The 20590-nt window shown below is 56.3% G+C and overlaps 1 protein-coding gene across 1 annotated transcript; it reads right to left on the bottom strand.

Annotated features, from left to right (window-relative positions):
- Nucleotides 1-629: 629 nt before the first annotated feature.
- Nucleotides 630-13669, bottom strand: LOC139358376 (BTB/POZ domain-containing protein KCTD5-like). Its single transcript, XM_071078914.1, has 6 exons — nt 13655-13669; nt 13422-13530; nt 11543-11634; nt 9625-9720; nt 7034-7159; nt 630-2264 (listed from the first exon to the last, which is right to left on the bottom strand). Exons 1-6 carry the CDS (start codon nt 13667-13669, stop codon nt 2235-2237), a joined length of 468 nt encoding a protein of 155 aa, XP_070935015.1. The 3' UTR covers nt 630-2234.
- Nucleotides 13670-20590: the final 6921 nt, after the last annotated feature.

Below are 20590 nucleotides of genomic sequence, written 5' to 3'. Positions count from 1 at the left end.
TGCAGGCTAAAGTGAGGGAGGAGAGGTGGACATTGACTTGAGGTATCAGGACTTCCAAAAAAAACATCACTTGAGCCGGGCGCAATGGCTCACGCCTGGAATCCCAGCTGCTTGGGAGGCTGAGGCAGGAGGATCACTTGAGCCCAGGAGTTCAAGACCAGCCTGGGCAACGTAGCACGACCCTTGTCTCTTAAGGGAAAAAAAAAAAAAAAAGGCCCTTGTACATGGTCTCTAGTCCCCCAGGATGGGGGTATGATATCTGCTGGAGGCAGGTGAGGTGTCCAGGCAGAGCAGGATGCAGGGATAGGCTGTGCAGCTCTGATCCAGTGGCCCCAGCCAAGCTAGCACCCCGTGGACTGCCCGGCTCTGCCCCGGTCATCGACTGAGAGGCAGAGCCCCGAGTGAGCTGTGGCGGCCAGTGGGGCTGGGCGGCTTGGAGAGGCAGCATCTTGGTCCAAGCGACCCGGGTTGGCATTTCCCTGCATCTTAAGACCATTAACAGCTGCTACGCTCATTCATAAATACACAATTTTATTTGCTATTTTCAGGGGAAACTTAGGCATTAAACTGTAAGCTGATAAAATACAATACCTAAAAAAGTATAAAAGTATAAATATCCCCTCAGAATAAATTTTAGTGAATTAAGTCTTAATATCTTTAAATTAAAAAAACCACAAGCCTATCTACTATGTCAAGGTCAAAAGTCAAACAACGCTAAGCGGCCAGCAGCTCCCCAGAGAGGATGCCCAGGAGCCCCAGCGGCCGTCGTCCTCCCGGGCTCTGCTGGGGAGGACAGGGTCGACCGTGGCTAAGTCTGCCTTCTAGAAAGGCTTTTATAAATTGTTTAAGCCAAACATGTAACAACATACAAGAGACCTTACAAAAACGAGGAGGTAAGTCCTAATGCTGGAGAACTGGTTAATCAGGTGACTGGCAAAGAAGAGGATGAGGCCTAGGCAGGAAGTCTCCAGAAGCATTGGAAACCAGACAGTGTCAGAGCCTCTGACCTGCAGGCGGGAGGCCGGTGGTCAGTCTGCACAGCGCCCCTTGGGAAGCCTGAGGTCCGGAAGCAAAGCGCTTGGAGCCTGCCCTGCACACCAGGTCCCCAGACTCTGACAGGTCCCCACAGCCAGCTGAGAAAGGTCTGTTTTCAAAGCATGCGGGCAGCGGTTTCTAAAGGAATCCCAGCAGCTCCCACGGCATGTCGGGCAGAGCCCGTGCAGGTCGAATAAAGTCCCAAACATCCCAGAAAGAGAGGAAAGGCTGCATAGTTACACAAAGAAAATGAGAGAGCGGCGAGAGAGAGGCATTTGTGATGCTCTGTAAACATCCCGAATTTTCACCGTGACCCAGACCTTCAGCTCCAGAAGCCAGTGGACAGGCCTCCAGCTCAACCTCTATGCCAGGCGCAACAAGGCACTGACAGGCGCCAGCTCCCCATGAGCCCGCAGTGGGAGGGACGAGGCGACACTGCTACCTCACGCTAACGGGTGGAACAGATCAGTCTGCACGCAGCAAGCCCTGTGGGCATTTCCAGAGTATAAACACTGGGGAGTCTATCCACACGGAAAAGGGGTACAAAGTTCTCTCGCCTGGAAAATACAATTTGAGAAGCCTTGACTATCCCAGGCTTGGTCAGGCGGGGTTGGAGCCTGTGTCAGAAGAAGGCCCAGCCTCGGAATGACACCGGGAAGTAGTGACGACGTAGAAGCCACCTGTGTCAGGAGCTCTGCGAGGTTGAGAGAAACCAGCGATCCCGCCTGGGAGGCAGAGCAGACTCCCTGACTGAGACTAGGGCCTGGCGGTTGGACCAGAGGCCACGACGCGCTGGACACCGATGCGGCTGCGGCCGCTTCCTGACAGTGAAGCCCAGGCTGCTTTTCCAGACTGTGTAGCACCAAGAACGCTTCCTTCACACCATCTTCAGTATTGAGCGGGTTAACTGGGAGCGTCTGCCTCAGTCCCATGTGGCACTTGGAAAAAACAGATCGAGGCGCCCCCGAGAGGCAGTGCCCACCCGGCCGCTGCGCTCCCCCCACCTGGGGACGTCTGGCCTTGGACAGCTGGGCCCGTCTCTCACCACCCACCTCAGAGGCAAAAAAGGATTCACACCCAGATCTCTAGAAAAATGATCAAAAGCAGGTTTCTTCTCACAGCCAAGCTTCCTGGACATGGCAGTTCATTACATCTTGGGAAAACGTAAATCATTTCTTCAGCTGTCAATACTATGTCCCTTACATCCTTGAACCTCGTTCTTGCAAAATCTGAAAAACACCAAATGCATAAAATGAGGACTTGGGCCCTGGGCTAGGGAGGTGGCCCTGACCAGGCGCCTGCTCCAGAGAACAGAGCCCACAGGCCTGGGGTCAGCTCGGGGGGCCCTGAGAACCCAGCAGCACCGGCCAGGCTCTTGGGGACTCAGCTGGCAGGCCCAGGACCTTCACCGGGGTGACCGGCACATCTCCAGGCCCCACACAGGAAGTGCTCACTGTGCACGGCAGCCCCTCCCAGGCCCACCCAAAAGTGCTGACTCCTGGCCCTCTCACCCACTCAGTCCTGGGTTTCAGACATGAAATGCAACTCGGCCCGTGGGTCCCTCAGCAGTCCCCGCTCCCCGATTGTCTCCCTCCATTCCTCTATGCCTACTGCAGCCCCCACCCCCACCCCGACACCCAGACCCTCCTGGAGATGCCCCTTGCCCAAGCCCTCGGCCCCGCACCTCAGCCTGGCCAGTCCACCTCGTATGCCGGCCCCTCCCGGCTGCCCCATGGAACACCGGCCAGCCCTCAGAGGCCTACCCCAAGTGCAGATCACGCTGTGGGGACCCCTCCTCATCTGGACCACGGCAGCCCTGCAGAGTCCACCGCCCCTCGGCCCCTGCCCTCCCCACCCTCTGACCTCCTCAGAACTCTTCCTTGGGGTACCCTCCCTACTTTCCTCACCAGCATCCAGGAACCCCCCGAGGCCACCCCCAAGTCGGCCTGGGCTCCCCTGAGAACACGCTCAGGCGCTGGTCAATGCTGCTGAGCTGAACTCCCAAAATGAGCCACGGCAGCCCCAGAGACCATGTGGAGGGGAAACCAGCCCACGCTTCCGGCAGGGAGCTTCGGAGCAAGCCAGCCTCACTGTGCGTGGCCCACAACGGCTGTCTCCATGTGTCACGTGAGGGCTGCGAAACACCAGGTGGGGCAGCAATGCCCGGGCCCTCGCCGGGCACAGCCTCCCAAAGGTCACTGCCATGCTGCACTGACCAGAAAGAGGGCAGTGGTGAGAGGTGCATGCCGCCCCAGGCTTGTTCCGAAGGCTCCTGGAGGCCATGTCCCCTGAGCTGCTCAGCCTAACTCCAATACTCCACCCCCAACGGTGCACCTGAGGCTCAGTGCCCCGGGCCACTTCCAGCTCGAGGCTCCCACTCACTCTCCAGTGCCTCGGAGGAGCCCATCCCGCAGGCTTGGGTATCCCTGGGCCAGGGTGATACCCAAGTTTACTGGGATGTCTGGAGTTGACTCAGGGAGACAGTGCAGCTCCCAAGCCCCCACCAGCCCTGTGTAAAACTAAGCAGCGCAGTGGACAGGCCACGAGCAGCGTGGCATCGGAGCATCCGGGAGCCCCAACAGCTCCCTCCTGATGCGGGAAGGACACCCCCTGGAGACCTGCAGCCAAAGTGCTGTCCTTCACCCTCCCAAGACTGGCCGGGGCAGCACTAGCTACTCTGTCTACTCTCACCCCAGGCTGAGACCCACGTCTTCTGGACACACTCTCGCCCTAAGCCATCTTCCACAGGAAGGCCCAACTGCAGACACCAACCAGGGGGCCCTTGAGGCTGTACCCCATGGCCAGGCACCCCACAGGAAGGCAGGCACGGGTGGCTGAGGAGCTTGCAGGACACGCTGGTCTGGGAGGCTTGAGCACAGCAGGGATGCCGTGGGCTTTGGCAGCTGAGATCGGGGTCTGCTGTCTGCTGCAGTGGTCCTGACCCCTTGGCCCTGAGCCTGTGGCCTGAGCCAGACAAGGTCACCCACTAGGGCTGCCAGCAGGAGTGGCACTCCCTGCCCAGCCTCCAGGAAGGGCTCTTGTGTTCGCGACTACTGACGTCCACAGCCTGGCCTGACACAGGCACCCTCCAGTCATCCCAACAAACGCCCCAATACTGCCCCTGGGCGTCTGCCCCCACAGCAACAGCCCCACCGCCCCCCAGAAAGTGCTATTTCGGATCTACAGCTGGCGTGGAGTGTGGAGGGCTCTTGTCAACTACGGGGCAGAGACAGACACACAGGGAGGGTCTGCAGCAAGGGTCAGCTGGGGCCATGGGGTCAAGGAGGCCACGGAGCTCACCATGACATTCACACTTAATCTGAGCCACTCCCTGGGTGCCCCTCGTCCTCGTCGTCACTCTGGCGGCGTGCAGCGTGCAGTAGGGGAGAAGACAGGCTGTCAGGACAGTGCGGGTGGGCGGCTACCCCGGGCCCAAACCCCCACACCCGGTGACCCTCCAGTGAGGCCACGCCATGAAGAGACACACAGGCTCAGGGGCTCTGCCACATCTCAGAGGTGAAACTTCCCTGTGTGAGGCAGCTGCATCTCGTGATCTGGGGCTGGTCCTGTCCCACCACATGCTGAGGGGCTGAACCCTGTCCAGAGGCGCCTGGCCTCCGGCCCCACTCCTGGCAGATGGCGCTAGCTCGCAGATCTTGGCCTGATAGGAGGGCCTCTGCTGCCTGGGCTCTGTGGACCCCACTGCATTGGCCCCACTGCTGCGGGAGAGAGGGTGGGGCCCTGGGTGACAGGAGGTAAGACTGGGATCAGCCATGGTGGCAGGCGGCGGACCTACCCATCGAGCGTGGCTATGGAATGGAGCCCCAAAAACACCAAAAACCCCCTCCTCAGCCGCCCGGGCACTGCTCGACGCCGGGGGAGACCCTGGCCTCTACCCAGGCGCCCGCCCTTGCTGATCTGAACCTGTCTCTCTGTTCCTTGGGAATAAACAGCAGCCCCGAGTTCAAGCGCTCTGTGAGCTCTGCGCGTCCTTCTAACAAGTTCTTGAGGGGCTGGCGTGGGAAGCAGGTGTGCTCATGTGTGGACCACCTTCGCCTGCAACAAGTGCAACCCCTTGCTCCTGCCACCGCTGACTGAAGTGTGGACAGCTGCCCAGCAGCACCAGGCCAGACATGCTGCAGGGACACCAGGGACGAGGGCCTGCAGACCATGCGGCCTGTGCAGCCCAGCCACACTCGGGTGCCCCCATCACAGTCCTCCAGCTGTGGCCCCAGCAATTCCCCACGGCCTCCTGAGGCCCTGGCCTGAGCTCTGCCTCCGGGGCACTGCTGACACCATCCCCATCAAGAAGCCACCACAGCTGCCCCACTTCAGAGCAGGTATTTTTGGAAAATGAAATAGGGCCACATTCTCAACCACAAATGGATTTGGGGTCATGCCTGGAGCTTCCTCACAGTACAGAGCGTGTCCTTTCTGCAGCTGCCAAGCCACCTGAGGGATAGGAGCCCAGGGGAGCTTGGTTATAAAAACTAAGCTCAGAAATAAAAAACTTCTAAAAATAAAACCATTTAGAAAAGAGCCCTACGACTGCTCCAAGAGGAAGAGAAGCGCCTCCCTGTGACTGAGCTCCAGGGGTTGCCTCCTAGGCTTGAGACTCAAATGGAAGAGCATCTCCAAGCCTGGCAGTGAAACCCCAGCTTCCACCCTGGCTGTCACGAGCCAGGGCCTGTCCTAGCCCTATACTGCCCCGGCCTCGAGGAACAGTGGTGGAGCAGGACTGCCCTCTGCCCACAGCAAGAGGGCAACCGGCGGCCAGCAAGGGAGGCTCTGGGCCAGGACAGTTGCCCGTGGTGGAAAGGCTGCAGTGACCGGGTCACAGGCCTCCAGGAGACGTGCTTGGTGGCCCCGCCCCTCTGTTCCCAAAGGCATACCTCCAAAGGCCTACTCGGAGAGGCTCACAGGGACAGTCCTGGACTGCTGGTGGCTGGCCAGAGGCCCCCAGCCAAGAGTCTGCGGTTGCCCAGGTGTCCCTGGTTTAATGCCACCAGTTAAAAACCTTCCAGTTCTGGCCTCTCATGGCACCCACTCAACATCCTTTGCCAATGCCCCGAGCCTTCACCCCAGGCTGGCTCCCCACAGAGCCTGCCCCACCACCCAGGCTCTCCCAGACCCATGCAGACCCCAGCCAAGGGCTCTCCAGCCACCACCTGGCTCTGAGGTCCGGGAGTCCTGCCAGGTGGAGCTGGCCCAGGCCAAGGCCGGATTCTGCTCAGATGGTCACATTTGTCCATCTTGGAGTCTCAACCTTAAGAATGTGCCCAGAGGAAATGCCACCAGAATGGGTCACCTGTGGGCAGGGCCACGGGGCCAACCTGAAAGCAAATGAGGCAGGGGTCCCTGAATTTCACCCCAGCTGCCTGCCCCACAGAAAACAGAAGGGCCTGAACCCCCGCAGAGTCTGCGCCAGTGCTGCCAGGCTGGGTGCCACACAGGGCCCACTCTGTGCAGCCTGAGAATCCCAGGGCCTGCAGGACACCCTCCTCTCAACAAAGATGAGGCCCAGACAGTGGCTGAGCCAGGGTGCCCACCCCTGCACTCAGGGATGGCCCAGATCCCCACCACGACAACTGGACCCCCACATCCCTGCACTCAGGGATGGCCCAGATCCCTATGCCAGCCAGGCCTCAGCGTCCCAAGTCCTCACTCACACAGCAGAGGCTGTGCCCTGGGAACAGAGAACCCTGGGTCCCCTGAGACACAGCCCTCAGTGGCATTCCTAAGAGCACAGCCCCTGCAGTAGGCCCAGGGGCCCCTTCCAGGAGCAGCTCTGTGTGCAGGCTGGGAGGTCGCAGGAGCTTACTGGGAGCCTGTGTTGACAGACCCTGTCCCACGGGAGACCATGCGTCTGACCAGTCAGCAAGGCCACAGGGGCGGACACTGGGGGCTTGATGAGAATGGCAGGAGAGGAGGAAGCTCTGAGAGGGCAAGAGCCTTCCCACCCAAGCCTGCCCCAGGCCGGGGCCATCCCAGCTCTCACCTTGGCCTTCTCGCTGGGCTCACTGGCTGTACCGTATGGGGTGTTGTGCAGCTCCTTGGACACCACACAGAGGAACTCCGCCTGGTCTTCGTTCCCATAGTTGTAAGAGGAGCCGATGCTGACCAGCTGCAAGGGAAGACACAGCCTGAGATGCAGCCCATTGAAGCCTGAGAGAGACGCAGCCAGGCTGACCGGCCCAGGCTCAGGACGTGCCTGCCACCGCGAAAGCCGCAGCAAAGACTGCCGACGCCTGAGGAAATGGATGGAAAACAAAGCCCCAGAACACCTGCACGAGCACACGTGCGGCACCCCCACACCATGGCACGGCACGGGGCGAACTCGTCCTCTGCGAGGACCCTGAGCTTTCCTTGGCGCTTCCAGCTGGGACAAAAGGGGCCGCTGCCCCAGGGGGAGGGGCGCAGAAGGGTCCCTGAACTGGGGTGGAGGGAGAGGGGCAGCGGGAGGAGAGTGGAGGGCAGCTCTGATAGCCTGGAGGGAAGAGCTTGGGGCCCGCTGACTGGACCAAAAGCCGCTGGAGGAGCTGTGCTGCCCAGGAGTTCGGCCAGGGTGGGTCTGCTGCAGCCTGCTGGGCACACCCTTGGGCCACTCCAACCTGCCTCCCTCCAGGTGACCAGGCAGGCCAGGCCATGCAGGCCCAGGGCCAACCTGTCTCTCTGGCCAGGCATCTGGCCCATGGCTGGCTAATCTGGGCCCCTAGGAACTTCTGTGCTTTTAAAGGGAAAATTAAAATGCAATATGCAAATCACAAAAAGCATGCCAGCAGCACACCACCAAGCCAAAAAGCAGCTGGGTGGCACTCACAGTTTGGCCTCACTATGACCTGCACAGTTGGACCAATGCCCGGGAGAGCAACCCGCAGTTAGCTGCTGTTCCTGTGCCGCTGGCGGCTGACCCAGTGGGCAACAGTGGACCCAGCCCAGTGAGGCGGCCACAGGGGTGCTGGCATGGGCCCGAGCAGCTAAGGGTATCCCTGGGAGCACTCATGGCCATGCCCACCGGAGCCCCTGTGTCCTCACAGGCACCCCAGCCACTTCCCAAGCCTTGTTCGCAATCCCCTGCTGACCACTGGGGACCCTAGGTCCGGTCTGGCCACCTCCCAGCACCCCGCAGGGTCCCACCCCACAGCCGGGGCAGCTGGTCAGCCCAGCAGCTTCCCTACATGAACTGGGAGAAGGGGTCACCAAGGGATGAAGCGTGCCAAGCAGGTCATAATCAAGGAACAGGGAGGACACCCGTTCTTTGCAATGGGTTCAGAATCCACCCAGAAGCGCTAAGGGCAAAGACCTGAAGCTGCCCCGGAAGGGAGGTGCCCACTACGGGCAAGACACATCGCTCCCTCCCAGACAGAAAAGTCACAAGACAGCTGCAAGAAGAGCACAGGTGCCACATGGGGATAGCCCTGTTCACGGACCCCGAGCTGCTGACACAGCTTCCCAGGGCCTCTTGACAACGGGGAGGTGGGGCTTGCCTAGCAGTGGAGATTTCTGTTCCCATGGGAGCCTCTGGCACGATTCTGGTGAGGTCAGAGCATGAGAAACATGCAGCCGCCAGTGCAGGGCAGGGCCCAGGCTGCTGGTCAGCTGCCCTGTCAGCACAGAGACCCACAGTCACCCCGGCCCCCAGCCTAGGGGTTCAGGGTGGACGGTGGGATGCAAATGTCTTTGGCGACATTTTAAGGGGAGGCTCAGAGTACCCTACAATGTGATTATTTTGAAAGACTCAAAGGAAAAGGTAGCTTTCATTCAGAGGGACACTGGCTGAGCCTGTCACTCCCACAACCTGGCAGGGCCACTGGGTCATGGACAGAATCTGCCCCAGACAGAAGCAAGTGACAGAGGAAACTCTTAGGACAGGGAGGGCTGGGCGAGGTCACTGTCCCCACCCTCAGTGTCTGCCTAGCACCAGGAACAGTGGCAGCCAGGCCATGGGCAAGGGTTCCCCACTCAGAGGCCATGCCTCATGTGTCCTGAGGTCCCCGATGACAAGCCACAAGGCCACAGCACAGTGGCCCATGCAGCACTCAGGTGGCTCCCATGGAAGCTGCTGAAGAAGGCACGCCCTGCACAGACCCATCAGACCCCACCCGCCACAGCTTGGTAAAGCCAGGTGGAAAGAAGGCACGGGGGCCTAGCAGCACCTTCCAGCACAGGCAGGAAGGGAGGCAGCCTGAGAAGGGCATCAGGGCCTCCATATGCTTCACTGGAGTGAGCTGTGGGGGACGGGGGCGTGCACTGAGTGGTGGGCTTGCCAGGAGGCTCTGGGGACACCAATCCTCTGGTCACACAGAGGTGCCAGGTGATGTGAAGAAATTGCAGCGCTGGGAAGAAGAGGCAGGCCAGGGAGGAGGGAAAGGTACGGGGCAGAGCCTGAGACACCTCTGCCCACCACACTCGAACTCCCACGGCTCCTCCAGTGGAAACAGGGCGCAGGCCACTGTCGTGAGCACCCCCGGAACTGCAGGAAGATGCCAGCAGCGAAGTCTGCATTTCCAGGAGCACTGAGCCCTGAGCCACTGTGAGTACAAGTTCAGCTGCAGCATGGCTGCCGCCAGCCTGGCCACGACCCCTCACCTGCTCAAACTTCCAGCCGTCAGACATGGTGGACACCATCTGCGTGAGCTCCTCCTCCTGGCATTGCAGCACGCGGTACACATGCTTCACAGGCACCTGCAAGAACAATGGGCACAAGTAAGGGCGGGCCACCCATGTCCCGCTGCTGCCTGTGGCCCCAGCCCAGGTGACCCAGGGAGGCTGAGGTTCACTCTCCAGTTCTCAGCGCAGGGCACGAGGCCCAAAGCAACCCTGAGCACATCCACAAAATCAAAACACGCGGCCCGAACAGCTGCTGTTTTCTGCTTCCTCGTTCGCCTCCAAAAATATTTCTATTTCTAAGTTCCAAAATAAAATGAGTCATGTTCCTGAAATCCCAAGAGCACCTGTGGCTCCACATGACGACACGAGAGCGTCCATTTCTGCTCCGCACGCAGGAACCATGCAGCCCTGAATTCACTGGTCAGGAAAGGCTCTGGCAGGCAGGGCCCTGAGAGCCAGTGGCAGACAAAGCTCACTCCCGGCTACCAGAAGAGGCTCCTGAACTTGCGCAGCAGCCTGGACTCAGGCCTCCTCAAGGCTGAGCTGCTTCCCAAAACTCCATCCACCTCCTAATCCCCCACCTGCCTGGCACACTTGCTATGCCCCTCTAGGCAGCTGTGGTCCTGGAAGTGATGGTGAGCCACCAGGGCCACCCGCCTGCATGGAGCTGCTCCCCAGTGGGCAGGGCGGCCCCATGTCCCAGACACAGTCATTACAGAGGACTCCGGCTGCAGACAGAGCTGGATGGAAACACAGCAGTGAGAAAGGGTTCAGGGATCCTTGGTCCTTGACCTTAAGATGGTGACTCATGCCAGAGATGTATGAGTGACAAAGGCACACAGTGGCCTCGAGGTCACACAACCGAGTGCCTTCTTCTGCAAGACAGTAAGATGCTACTGTGTGTCACAGCAAGACTGGACTGCAAGGACTCTCCCACCTGCACCATTTCTCACCCACCTGTGTCATACGGGCAGGTAGACTGAGGCAGGGAGCACCCACACAGCCCGGTCACACAACAGGGAAAAAAGCAGGCTGGACAAGGTGACCCAGGGTGTGGGACACAGCTCCTGCCCCACAGATAAGGAGCCCCTCCAGATCCCTCAGTGGTGCCAAGGGAACTCCAGCAGGAGGGGGAACTGGGCATGTCGCTAGGTGGCCAGTGGCCCTGAGCGGCCAGGCTAGGAGTCTCTGCATAGGGCCCAGGGCTCTAAGTGGACCGAGACTTCTGATGGCAGCTACAGCCACAGTGTGGCCCACACCCACTCCTGGTGCCTTCCCAAGGATGCTAAGCTGGGGCCGGGGCAGGCTCAGCTCTCAGGGACAAGACTGATGCCCAAGGCCCAGCAGTGGCCCCTCCACAGGAGGTACTGGGCACAGCCCACCAACAACCTGGGCTCCCCGGGCTGCAGAAGGGCTGCGCTAGGTGTGAGAGGTCTGTCTGTGGCGACTCGCCCCTCTTCCCAATAAAACCAAGGTCCTTCTGACGCCTGTGCAGATCCACATGACCCCTCTGCTGTCTCCCTCCAGTCATGCTAGCTGCAGGCCCTTGGCACCCTCTGCTCCCTACAAGATGCCATCCACCTCAGGGTCTCCCAGACCAGCCCTCATGGGGCCCTCCTTCCCTCCACGCGTCTCCCATGCCCAACTCCCTTACAACCATCCTTTGGGGGCTCCCAGAGGCTGGGCCGGGCAGGCTGAACGGATCCTTCAAGGGACCCTGGGGCGAGGCTGTAGACGGAGCTGGCGGGCACTGGGGTGGTGACAGAGGACAAGGGTCTCAGGGCAGGAGAGCCCCAGACTGCAGGACTCATGTGGGAGGCAGCCGATCGGGGGAGTAAGAGGGAGCCATTCCTTCACACCAGCCATAAAAGCTTCTAGCCTTAGTTATTTCTCTTACCTGTGATGTTTTGCTGTCTCGTTCTCTAATTTTGTCCTTTACAAGTTTTATTAACGAGGTGATATTGTAAAATTCTGCTTCCTCCAATACTCCTGGAATAAAGAAAAATAAATTGTCTATACTAAACCAAACGAAACCAAAGAATCCCCTGCAATGAGGACCCATGGCTCGGCCCAGCGTGAGCTGCTCAGGCCCCATCCTAACAGGCTTCCTGCAGACACGTTAGCCCTGCGGGGTTCCAGGATTATGGGTGGAGGGGCTGTGGCGAGAGGGCCGACGTGTGGACTAAATACCTCCAGCTCAGGTCACCCTAGGCAACTTCGAGCAACCTCCAGTGGCCCACCAGGTATGGAGTCGCTGGTTACATGCAGCTCAGTGCATGCCTAAACTGAGGCCACGGCATGCAAGGGGTGGGATCTGGCATTTTCCCTCCAAGCCTGGAGGCCAAGGCTTCCTGCTGGGAACCTGCTCACGGCCACGCCACTGGGTGGGGTGCTGTGTGGGGCTCAGGCCTGCAGCCTTGTGTATATGTCTCAGTCACCTGGCACCTCAGTTTACCCCATTCAAAGGGAAGACTGTGGCTGGCTGAGAGGGTCACTTCCAGCTCTTCCCAAAGTCTGCCATCCTAAATGTGCCGCATTTAGGGACTGCACACCTCCCTTAAGAGCCTTAAGAGCAGATTCCACAGGTCTAGCCTCAGGGCTTCCTCATGGGTGGTCTCCAGACGAACCCACACATGGGACATGGCAGCTCAGGACAACACCCCGCCACCTACATAGCACAGAGCCACACAGGATAGAGATGAGAGCCTCAGAGTCACAGGCTTCCCAGCCCTGCACGGGTCCCGCACAGCCCCCTTGTCCAGCACCGAGGGCGAGTGGCCGCGTCGGAGGCGGGTTAGAGGCGGGCCAGCGAGCCCAGGCGGTTTGTGTCTAGCGCCTGTTTCTGAGCCAATCCCACTAGGGGCAGACTGAGATAAAGTGAAGCCTGGACTCAAACGGCTCCATGGCAGAACACAAGGGGCTGCCCAGGCGACCAGAGAGAGCGCATATGAAAGACATTGCCTGCCAAAGAGACAGGAGTGGGCAGCGTGGGTCACAGTCTCAGAGCGGGAGCAGGGCTGGGCCACAGCTCCCGTCACCCCGCGCCCCGCGTGAACTCGGAGGAGGCAGGCAGATACCGAGGCCCAGAGACCCAGAGCAAAAACGGAGTGAGACGCTGCCCAGTACAGACCGATGCACAGACACGGACGCCGGGGAGCAGGGCCACGCCTGCACGCAGGTGCCCAGAAACCCTCAGTCTTCATGGCAAGGCCTCGGGCTGTTCTGAGCCAAGCCAGCACTACAGCACACAGGCAGGCCAGCCTGGGCCCACGCGTGTGGGTGCCGTCCCTGCACCACCACCACTCAGAATGGAACACGGCAGCTGGCAGCAGCAGGCACAGTCCAGGTGATGGCACAGAGATACCACCCTTGGGCTGTCCCTGAGGGAGAGCAGGCCAGGGAACCAGGGCCCTGAGCCACACCGTGGGCATCACCGGGCATGTGCCTCACACACCTGCTCAGACCACCTCAGTCACAGCAGGGAGGAGCCCCTCGCCCCCTTGTGTCGCCAGCTGGAGCCTGCACAGAGGGAGCCCTCCAAGGAGCTGCAGCCGGGGAGGACCCCACAGCCACAGGGTCCCCAGACCTCCCTTCCGGCAGCTGCGCCGCTGCCCGTGGCCTCAGCACCAGAACGTAGGCCCCGGCTTCAGAGTACAGGGCCTGCTCCTCCCTGGGGGCCCAGGCTGCAGGCATCTGCGTCTTAAGTGGAGCCCGTGGCACCTTTGTCAGGCCCTTGCCCCCAAAGCTAAGGCACCTATGCTCAAAAGTCGGCTTACCTTCCTCCGCGAGGTCTTTGTTAATCACCAGTTTGCCATGCCTCAGGTAGTTCAGCAGGGGCCCAAAATAGGTGGGGTCTCTGTCGATTAAATAGGCACCTGTTTCGTCCTAAAGAGAGCAGAGCATGGTGAGTCCTCCGTGAGAAGCCGACAGTTCCTGCAGGTCCACCAAGGCCTGGTCACATCAGGAGGCTTCAGAGGCACCAGGTGACCCAGGCCTCTCCCCAACAGACCTGAGCCTGTGGCATCTCGGGAAACCCCTGACGGTGTGGCCACGTCCTGCCACCTACAGCCTAACCCTGACCAGCCACCATCCCAGGTCTAAGTGAGTTTAAGTCTCTCTGTATGGAGACAGCCTGGCTCTGTGTACTCCAAGGTGAGGCCACTGTGCCCTGGACCTCTGTCCTCACAACTGCAAGACCTCTAGGAAAACACACATGAAAACCTCACCCAGATCCTCTGGAGGCTATCGGCCGCTCTGCACCCCCGCCGCCGCCCCAGTGCCTCCAGGACAGCGGGCTTCATATGGGGCCCCTGCCACACTACACTCCTCCCACGTGGTTCAATTCTCTGAGCCCCACAACCTCTGGGCCTATGTAGGACACATCCAGACTCTGTGGACTCGGCACACTGGGCCTGCAGCTGCCTCCACAGCCCTCTCCCAGAGTGACACTGCAGAGCCCTGCAAGGCCTGCCCTGAGACCACGTAGACCCTAGAACCCAGCTGAGCCGTGGGGCACCAGAGGCTGAAGGGTGAGCAGCAGGCTGAACCCTTGGTGGGAAATTCCAAAACTGGCTCCTCTGTGGCTGGCCTTATAGCTCTCCGGCCATTTCTTCCCGTGGATTCCTTCTAACTGGTGTGGTTCCTTGAGAAACAGGCCCTGTCTGGGCAGAGGGGAAGGTCAGGGACATCCGCGCCAGGGCAGGGAGGCAGTGGCGTGTGGAGGTGCTGCTCTCACCACTGCACTCTTTGAGTGCTTTCAATGGGAGATTTCCACATCCACAGGAAGTGCCAAGGTCTTAAACCAGGACCTCCAAATCCCACCAGGGTTCAGGTCTTGCTGTGGCCTGACTCGCTTCCACACATGTAGGCAAAGGTCTTGGTGCTCCCAGCTCAAGTGAGTCACGTGCTCCAGATAGGCCTAGCGCGTGCGGGGGCTACTCGTGGCGCCAGCCCAGGCCCCGACAGTGCCTAGCCCATGCGCAAGGGCCTTGGCAGCTCACTGCTGGTGTTAGGGATGTGGCTCGGTAGCCTCCACCCTGATGCAGAAACAACAAAAAATTAAGGAACATGGGAAAATGGGAAACACAAAATCATACAAAATTCAGGATATACTCCTAGGCTCACGGAGACAAAGGCAGCAAGGTCACCTTGGGGAGGTTTAGAACAGCGCCTGGGCCAACCTAGGCAGGGCCCCTGTGCTGCCCATAAGGCCGGCAGCAGGGCCTGCCCAAGCCCCCACAACACAAGGAAGGAAAGATGCCCCGGCCTGGTCACGCCTCTAAGTCTGGGATGAGGAGAGGCCACCACGAAGCCAGCGAGATGCTGCGGGCCGGGCGTGGGGGCGCTCTTCTTCCTGGCTTTCCAGTGCCTTCCACGGCTTACACAACCAGCACAGGCTGCACTTGATTTTCGGGAAGGTTCATGGTGGTTTTTTTTTGTAAAAGAGCCATAATTAAGACTGTTTTCTTGATAAGTCATTTCCCTCGTCTTCCCCGCATCTCACTGAATTGGCATCTGACCTACTTGTGGCCAGGCCCAAGATGGCATTGAGTGGGCCCAGCAGGCTGGGCTGAGCCACCCATCTCCAGGGGTCCCAGCTTTCAGCCGGAGCCACGGGCCGTAGGCCAGGCAGGGCAGTTTCCAAACCACAAAGAAGAGGGTGACCCTGGACACGGGAGCACATGGGAGGCAGCGCCGAGCCAGGGCACACACAGCCCTGGGAGATGGAGAAAAGACCCCGCGGACAGAGCTGACTGCTTGCCCACTCCCCAAGTCCACAGGGCAGCTGCAGATGGACATCTGGTCAGGAAAGCAGTGCTCAGAGTAGTCTGGTAACAAGCTTGGCCACTCTGTTCATCTCACCAGACTCCGGCTGCAGCTCTCCACCATCCATGCTGTTGCCCAGCAAAGCAGCAGGGGCAACGTGGGGGTCCCCCAGCCTCTCAGGCACACGTCCCTAATGCAACCAGCAGCCTTGAAAATGGCAGTGAAGGGCTGGGAATGCTGGCTCACGCCTGTAATCCCAGAACTTTGGGAGGCCAAGGCAGGCGAATTACCTGAGATCAGGAGTTCAACACCAGCCTGACCAACATGGCAAAACCCTGTCTCTACTAAAAATACAAAAATTAGCTGGGCATGGTGGAGGGTACCTGTAATCCCAGCTACTAGGGAGGCTGAGGCAGGAGAATCGCTTGAACCCAAGAGCCCCGCTGCAGTGAGCCAACATTGTGCATTGCACTCCAGCCTGGGCGATACAGCGAGGCTCCGTCTCAAAAAAAAAAAAAAAAAAAGGAAAACCACAGTGAGGAATGAGGGTGGATACTGGCAAACTCTCACACCAGATGCTGAACGGAACATAACCCTGCTGCCGCCCACTGCTCCCGCAGCTCCCGGAGCTCCGCACAGAGGCTCGGTCAGCCCTGCGGCTCTCAGTCACTCCCAGCGCTCGGAGACACGTGCCACCAGAGGGGACGAAATCAAGAGGGGGAGGTGCCCTGAGCCAACTCTGCCAAATTGCCCCACAGAAATCTAGACGCGAAGGCATAGAATTTTCTGTGCACCAACATCCGCAATCAACCTAATTAGAAATACTGAGTTTTTACTCTGAAATTATCCGATCTCGCACACAAAAGCTTCACCACTACTCTCTCTTCTGTTTTGTTTTATGCAGATGTGTGGTGTCTTTGGCCCATGAGAGGCCTTTGATGTCACCAATTACTAATGGGGAAACTGAAGCCAGAGAGCAAGGAGGCTTGTCCAAGGCACCCAGATTCGGAGAGCGGGGGGAACCCTGCGCCCTGATCGCCAGGCCTGCTGCCTGCCCACTACCCCTCCCTTCCATTGCTTCTGGGCCTCACCCAGCACAGAAACTGGAATTTGGGAGGTCCGTGCCCCACGCATGACTCAAAGCTTAGTGAGAAGCAGACGTGTGTGGTCTCATGACCTGTCCCTTCACATGAGGTCCAGCGGCTTCTCTGGGAAGAAACATGCTTCAGGTGCACCACAGGGGGTCTTGCCAAGCTGAGGTCGCTGCAGGGTCCTGCTCTGCTCGGCAGGAACTGGAGCCCTCTCAGAAGCAGGGGTCTCAGGTTTCTTGAAAGAAAACTCGGGGGCTGCCCAGGAAGCCCTGCCCTTCCCACAGCACCAGCACCCAGAGGTGGAGACACACCCTGTGGGGGCCTGTCCTGCTAGGGTCAGCCAGAGCTCTGGGTGGCAGCAAGGAGACTGGAAGGGAGAGGCATTCCTGGCCATACACACGGCCTTCAGCAGCCTCTGGCGCATCACCAAAAGCTGACAGGGCTGAGTGTGGCCAGAAGTGGACGTTAACAGAAATTAAGTGCGGCTGGCTGAGTGTGGTGGCTCACACCTGTAATCCCAGCACTTTGGGAGGCTGAGGCAGGCGGATCATGAGGTCAGGAAGTCAAGACCATCCTGGCTAACACGGTGAAACCCCGTCTCTACTAAAAATTCAAAAAAATTAGCCAGGCGTGGTGGCGGGTGCCTGTAGTCCCAGCTACTCAGGAGGCTGAGACAGGAGAATGGTGTGAACCCGGGAGGCGGAGCTTGCAGTGAGCCGAGATCGCACCACTGCACTTCACCCTGGGCGACAGAGCGAGACTCCGTCTCGAAAAAAAAAAAAAAAAGAAAGAAAAAGAAATTAAGTGCAGCTGCAGGAAGAAAAAAGCGTTCTTGGCATACTCTTTCTAAAAGCTAAGTACACTCACATCTGTAATTTCAGCACTTTGGGAGGCCAAGGTGGGCAGATGACCTGAGGTCAGGAGTTCGAGATCAGCCCGGCCAACATGGCAAAACCCCATCTCTACTGAATATACAAAAATCAGCCAGACATGGTGGCTGGTGGCTTGTGCCTATAATCCCAGCTACTTGGGAGGCTGGGGCAGGAGAATTGCTTGAACCTGGGAGGCAGAGGTTGCTGTGAGCCGAAATCACCCCAGCCTGGGGAACAGAGCGAGACTCCATCTCAAATAAATACATAAATAAATATTTAAAAATAAAAACCAAGTATAAGCATGAGATGAAGATTGCCAGGCACAACCTCTCCTGACTGCACTGGCCTGGCACCAGGTACGGGGCGGGGGCACCACATCTGTCATCTTCGGGAGAGGATGTCACCCTTACTTTACAGAGGAAGAAACTACAGCTCACAGGGACACGAAATCACCCCAAGTCACGAGGCAGGCCCGGGGTGGGCAGAGTCCAACCCAGGCTCCCCAACTCCAAGGAAGATGCTCCGTCACACCAACCCCAGGCCAGAATGTTCTAGGTGCTCTGCAGTCCAGGGAGAGCTGCCCAGTTGACGCCCACGGAGAACAAGCACATCCTGGGAGAGAGATGGCTTGCTGGCCCCTCCGCTACGAGGACCCCTCCCATAGTGCCACGCAGGCAGGTTCTTCCCCAGCCTTTAAAGACCATGCCTGGGGACTGCTAACCTGAGATGTGGAGGGGGGATCTGCTAAAAGAACCAAAGTGCCTACGAGAATCTGAAAAGGAGTCCCTGGGATGCCTGGTGGCTAACAACAGGGCTGGGGAGAGACCAGGCAGCAGGTGCCCCATCACAGCCACTGCTCTCTTCTCTGACCGGGGACCAGCCCTGGCGAGGCTTTAGACCTCACTCTATCTTGACCTTTCAGAGCAAAAACGGCCACACACAATCCGTAAGCAAACGGGCATCTCTGCATTCCTGTAAAACTTTACTTGCAAAAACAGGCGGGTGGGCCAAGTTTGCCTCATCCAATCAACTGAAGGCCTGAACAGAACAAAAAGACTGAGTAAGAGTCAACTCTCCCTCTCTCTGCCTGACTGCTTTACACTAGAACATTGGTCTTTTCAGACTCAGACTGAAAAATCTGTTCTTTTTGGATCTCAAAGCTACTGAGTTTCAGAATAAAACTACACATCAGTTTTCTGGGACTTCAGCTTGTTGACTGCAAATGCACTACATGCATGGTTACGGGTGTAGAAACGCTTGAATTTTGTGAGGGAGGAAGGCAGTAAAAAGATGTGGAGTGAGTTAATTATTGAAATACCGTGTATCAAGTGTTCTAAAAGTACCATTTTCTGATGCTGTGAGAGTGCTGTGCCAAGTCATCAAGGATAAGGGGAGATTTTCTGATTAGAGTGGTAAGTAAATTTTAATCCACACAAAAATGAATCAGGTATAAGAAATATAAGGTATTGGAAGGTGAATGAATATAATTTCCAAAGGATCTTAAATTAGTTCAATATAATTATATTATAGGAGTAGAGCTGTCAGATATTAGGAAGTGATAAAAGATGAAGAGAAAAGGAAAACAATTAAGAGAACAAAACCTACATTGTAAGCTACATCAATTCACTGTGACATGATGTAAATACTTGAAAGGTCACTTTTCTTCAGTTGAAAAGTGAATGACATGAACGAATATGTTCAGAAAATTACTTTGAGATTGTTTAGGTAATGTTATCCAGCCAAGAGACAACATACAAGCATAGAAAGACAACACTAAATTTTATGTTTACCTTCTATCTAGAAATAAGCAATACAAAAATTTTGACAATATAATGCATGGATTAGCATTAGAATAAATGTATGTGTAAATATATTAATATTGCAGATGCATGATTAATATTTGCTTTGTACTGATAGGTATGTGCAATGACAAAAATGTGAAAGTCATTGTTATAGGCCAAAATGCACAACATTCCATATGTAATTTAGGTCTCTCAGAGAAGATCATTGGCCTTATCAACAAGTAACAGTTTATATAAGTGTTCAAGCATTGTGAAATATGATCATTCAGTATTAAACACCTAAATTTCAAAAGAGGCCAAGTTCGATGGCTCATGTCTATATTCCTAGCACTTTGGAAGGCTGAGGTGAGAGGATCAGTTGACCCCAGAAGTTCAAGACCAGCCTGAGAAACATAGTAGGACTCTGTCTCTACAACATAAAAATTAAAAACAAAAAAATTAGCCAAGTGTCGTGGCACATGGCGGTAGTCCCAGCTACTCAGGAGGCTGAGGTGGGAGGATCACGTGCGCCTGTGGGATTAAGGATATAGTGAGCCATAATTACACCTGTACTCCAGCCTGGGTGACAGAGAGAGACTCTGCCCCAAAATAAATAAATAAATAAATAAATAAATAAATAAATAAATAAATATTAAAAGAACACTAGACATTTGTTTTATTCTACCAATCCTGAAGTTCAATTAAAACAAACACAGAAATGTTAAAATTAGATAAATTGTATCAATTAAAACATGATATATAATACCTATAAACAAATTTTGTATGTATGTCTACCTTTAAATAAAAAGAGTGTTCAAAGTTTACAAAGGGATATAAAAGACAAAAATGTGAAAATCTTTTATCTTTATGGTAAAATTATAAAGCTATTAATATAAATTAATTTAAATATTTAGTATGCTTAAAATTATTAATAGAATTTTGGATTATCTAGCTGAAATAATACTAAAATTCATTTGGGAATCAGGAATCATTCAAATATAGCCAATAAAATATGGTAAAAAGCCAGTTGAATCATTATTGTAAAAAACATTGCACAATCCTTTTCTTACTTTTTTGAAAATAATATATTTTAATTGGATCCCAAACAATACTTAAACAATAAAACAAGGGGAAAATCACTTTCTTCTATCTCCTCCTTGAAAGACAGGGGTCAACCAGGGTGTAGACCACGGGCATCTAGGCCAGACAGGCAACTTAAACCTGTGACCCAACAAAGTTATGACAATTGATATTCACTCATGTCCTGTAGCTCGAGATAATGCAAACTGAAAAGAACCGAGAGCTTATTTCCAAGTTGATGATAAAAGATGTCATTTTACTCATAACACTATTTATTAGAGTGTGATCCATGAATCACATGAATCATTATATGGGTTCCCAAATAAAAGTGCAAATTTGGGGAAAGTTCTGTCAA

Source organism: Macaca nemestrina, chromosome 15 (genome assembly GCF_043159975.1).
Source record: "Macaca nemestrina isolate mMacNem1 chromosome 15, mMacNem.hap1, whole genome shotgun sequence".
Lineage (NCBI taxonomy): Eukaryota > Metazoa > Chordata > Mammalia > Primates > Cercopithecidae > Macaca > Macaca nemestrina.
The sequence above is the reverse complement of the archived record's forward strand: the minus strand, read 5'-3'. Positions and strand labels throughout refer to the sequence as shown.

Coding starts and splice junctions, on each gene's coding strand:
- LOC139358376 (XM_071078914.1), bottom strand. Junction 7,160..9,624: donor ACGGCTGGAAGTTTGAGCAG/GTGAGGGGTCGT, acceptor CTTCCCTTGCAG/CTGGTCAGCATCGGCTCCTC. Junction 2,265..7,033: donor AGCCCAGCGAGAAGGCCAAG/GTGAGAGCTGGG, acceptor GGTGTTTTTCAG/ATTTTGCAAGAACGAGGTTC.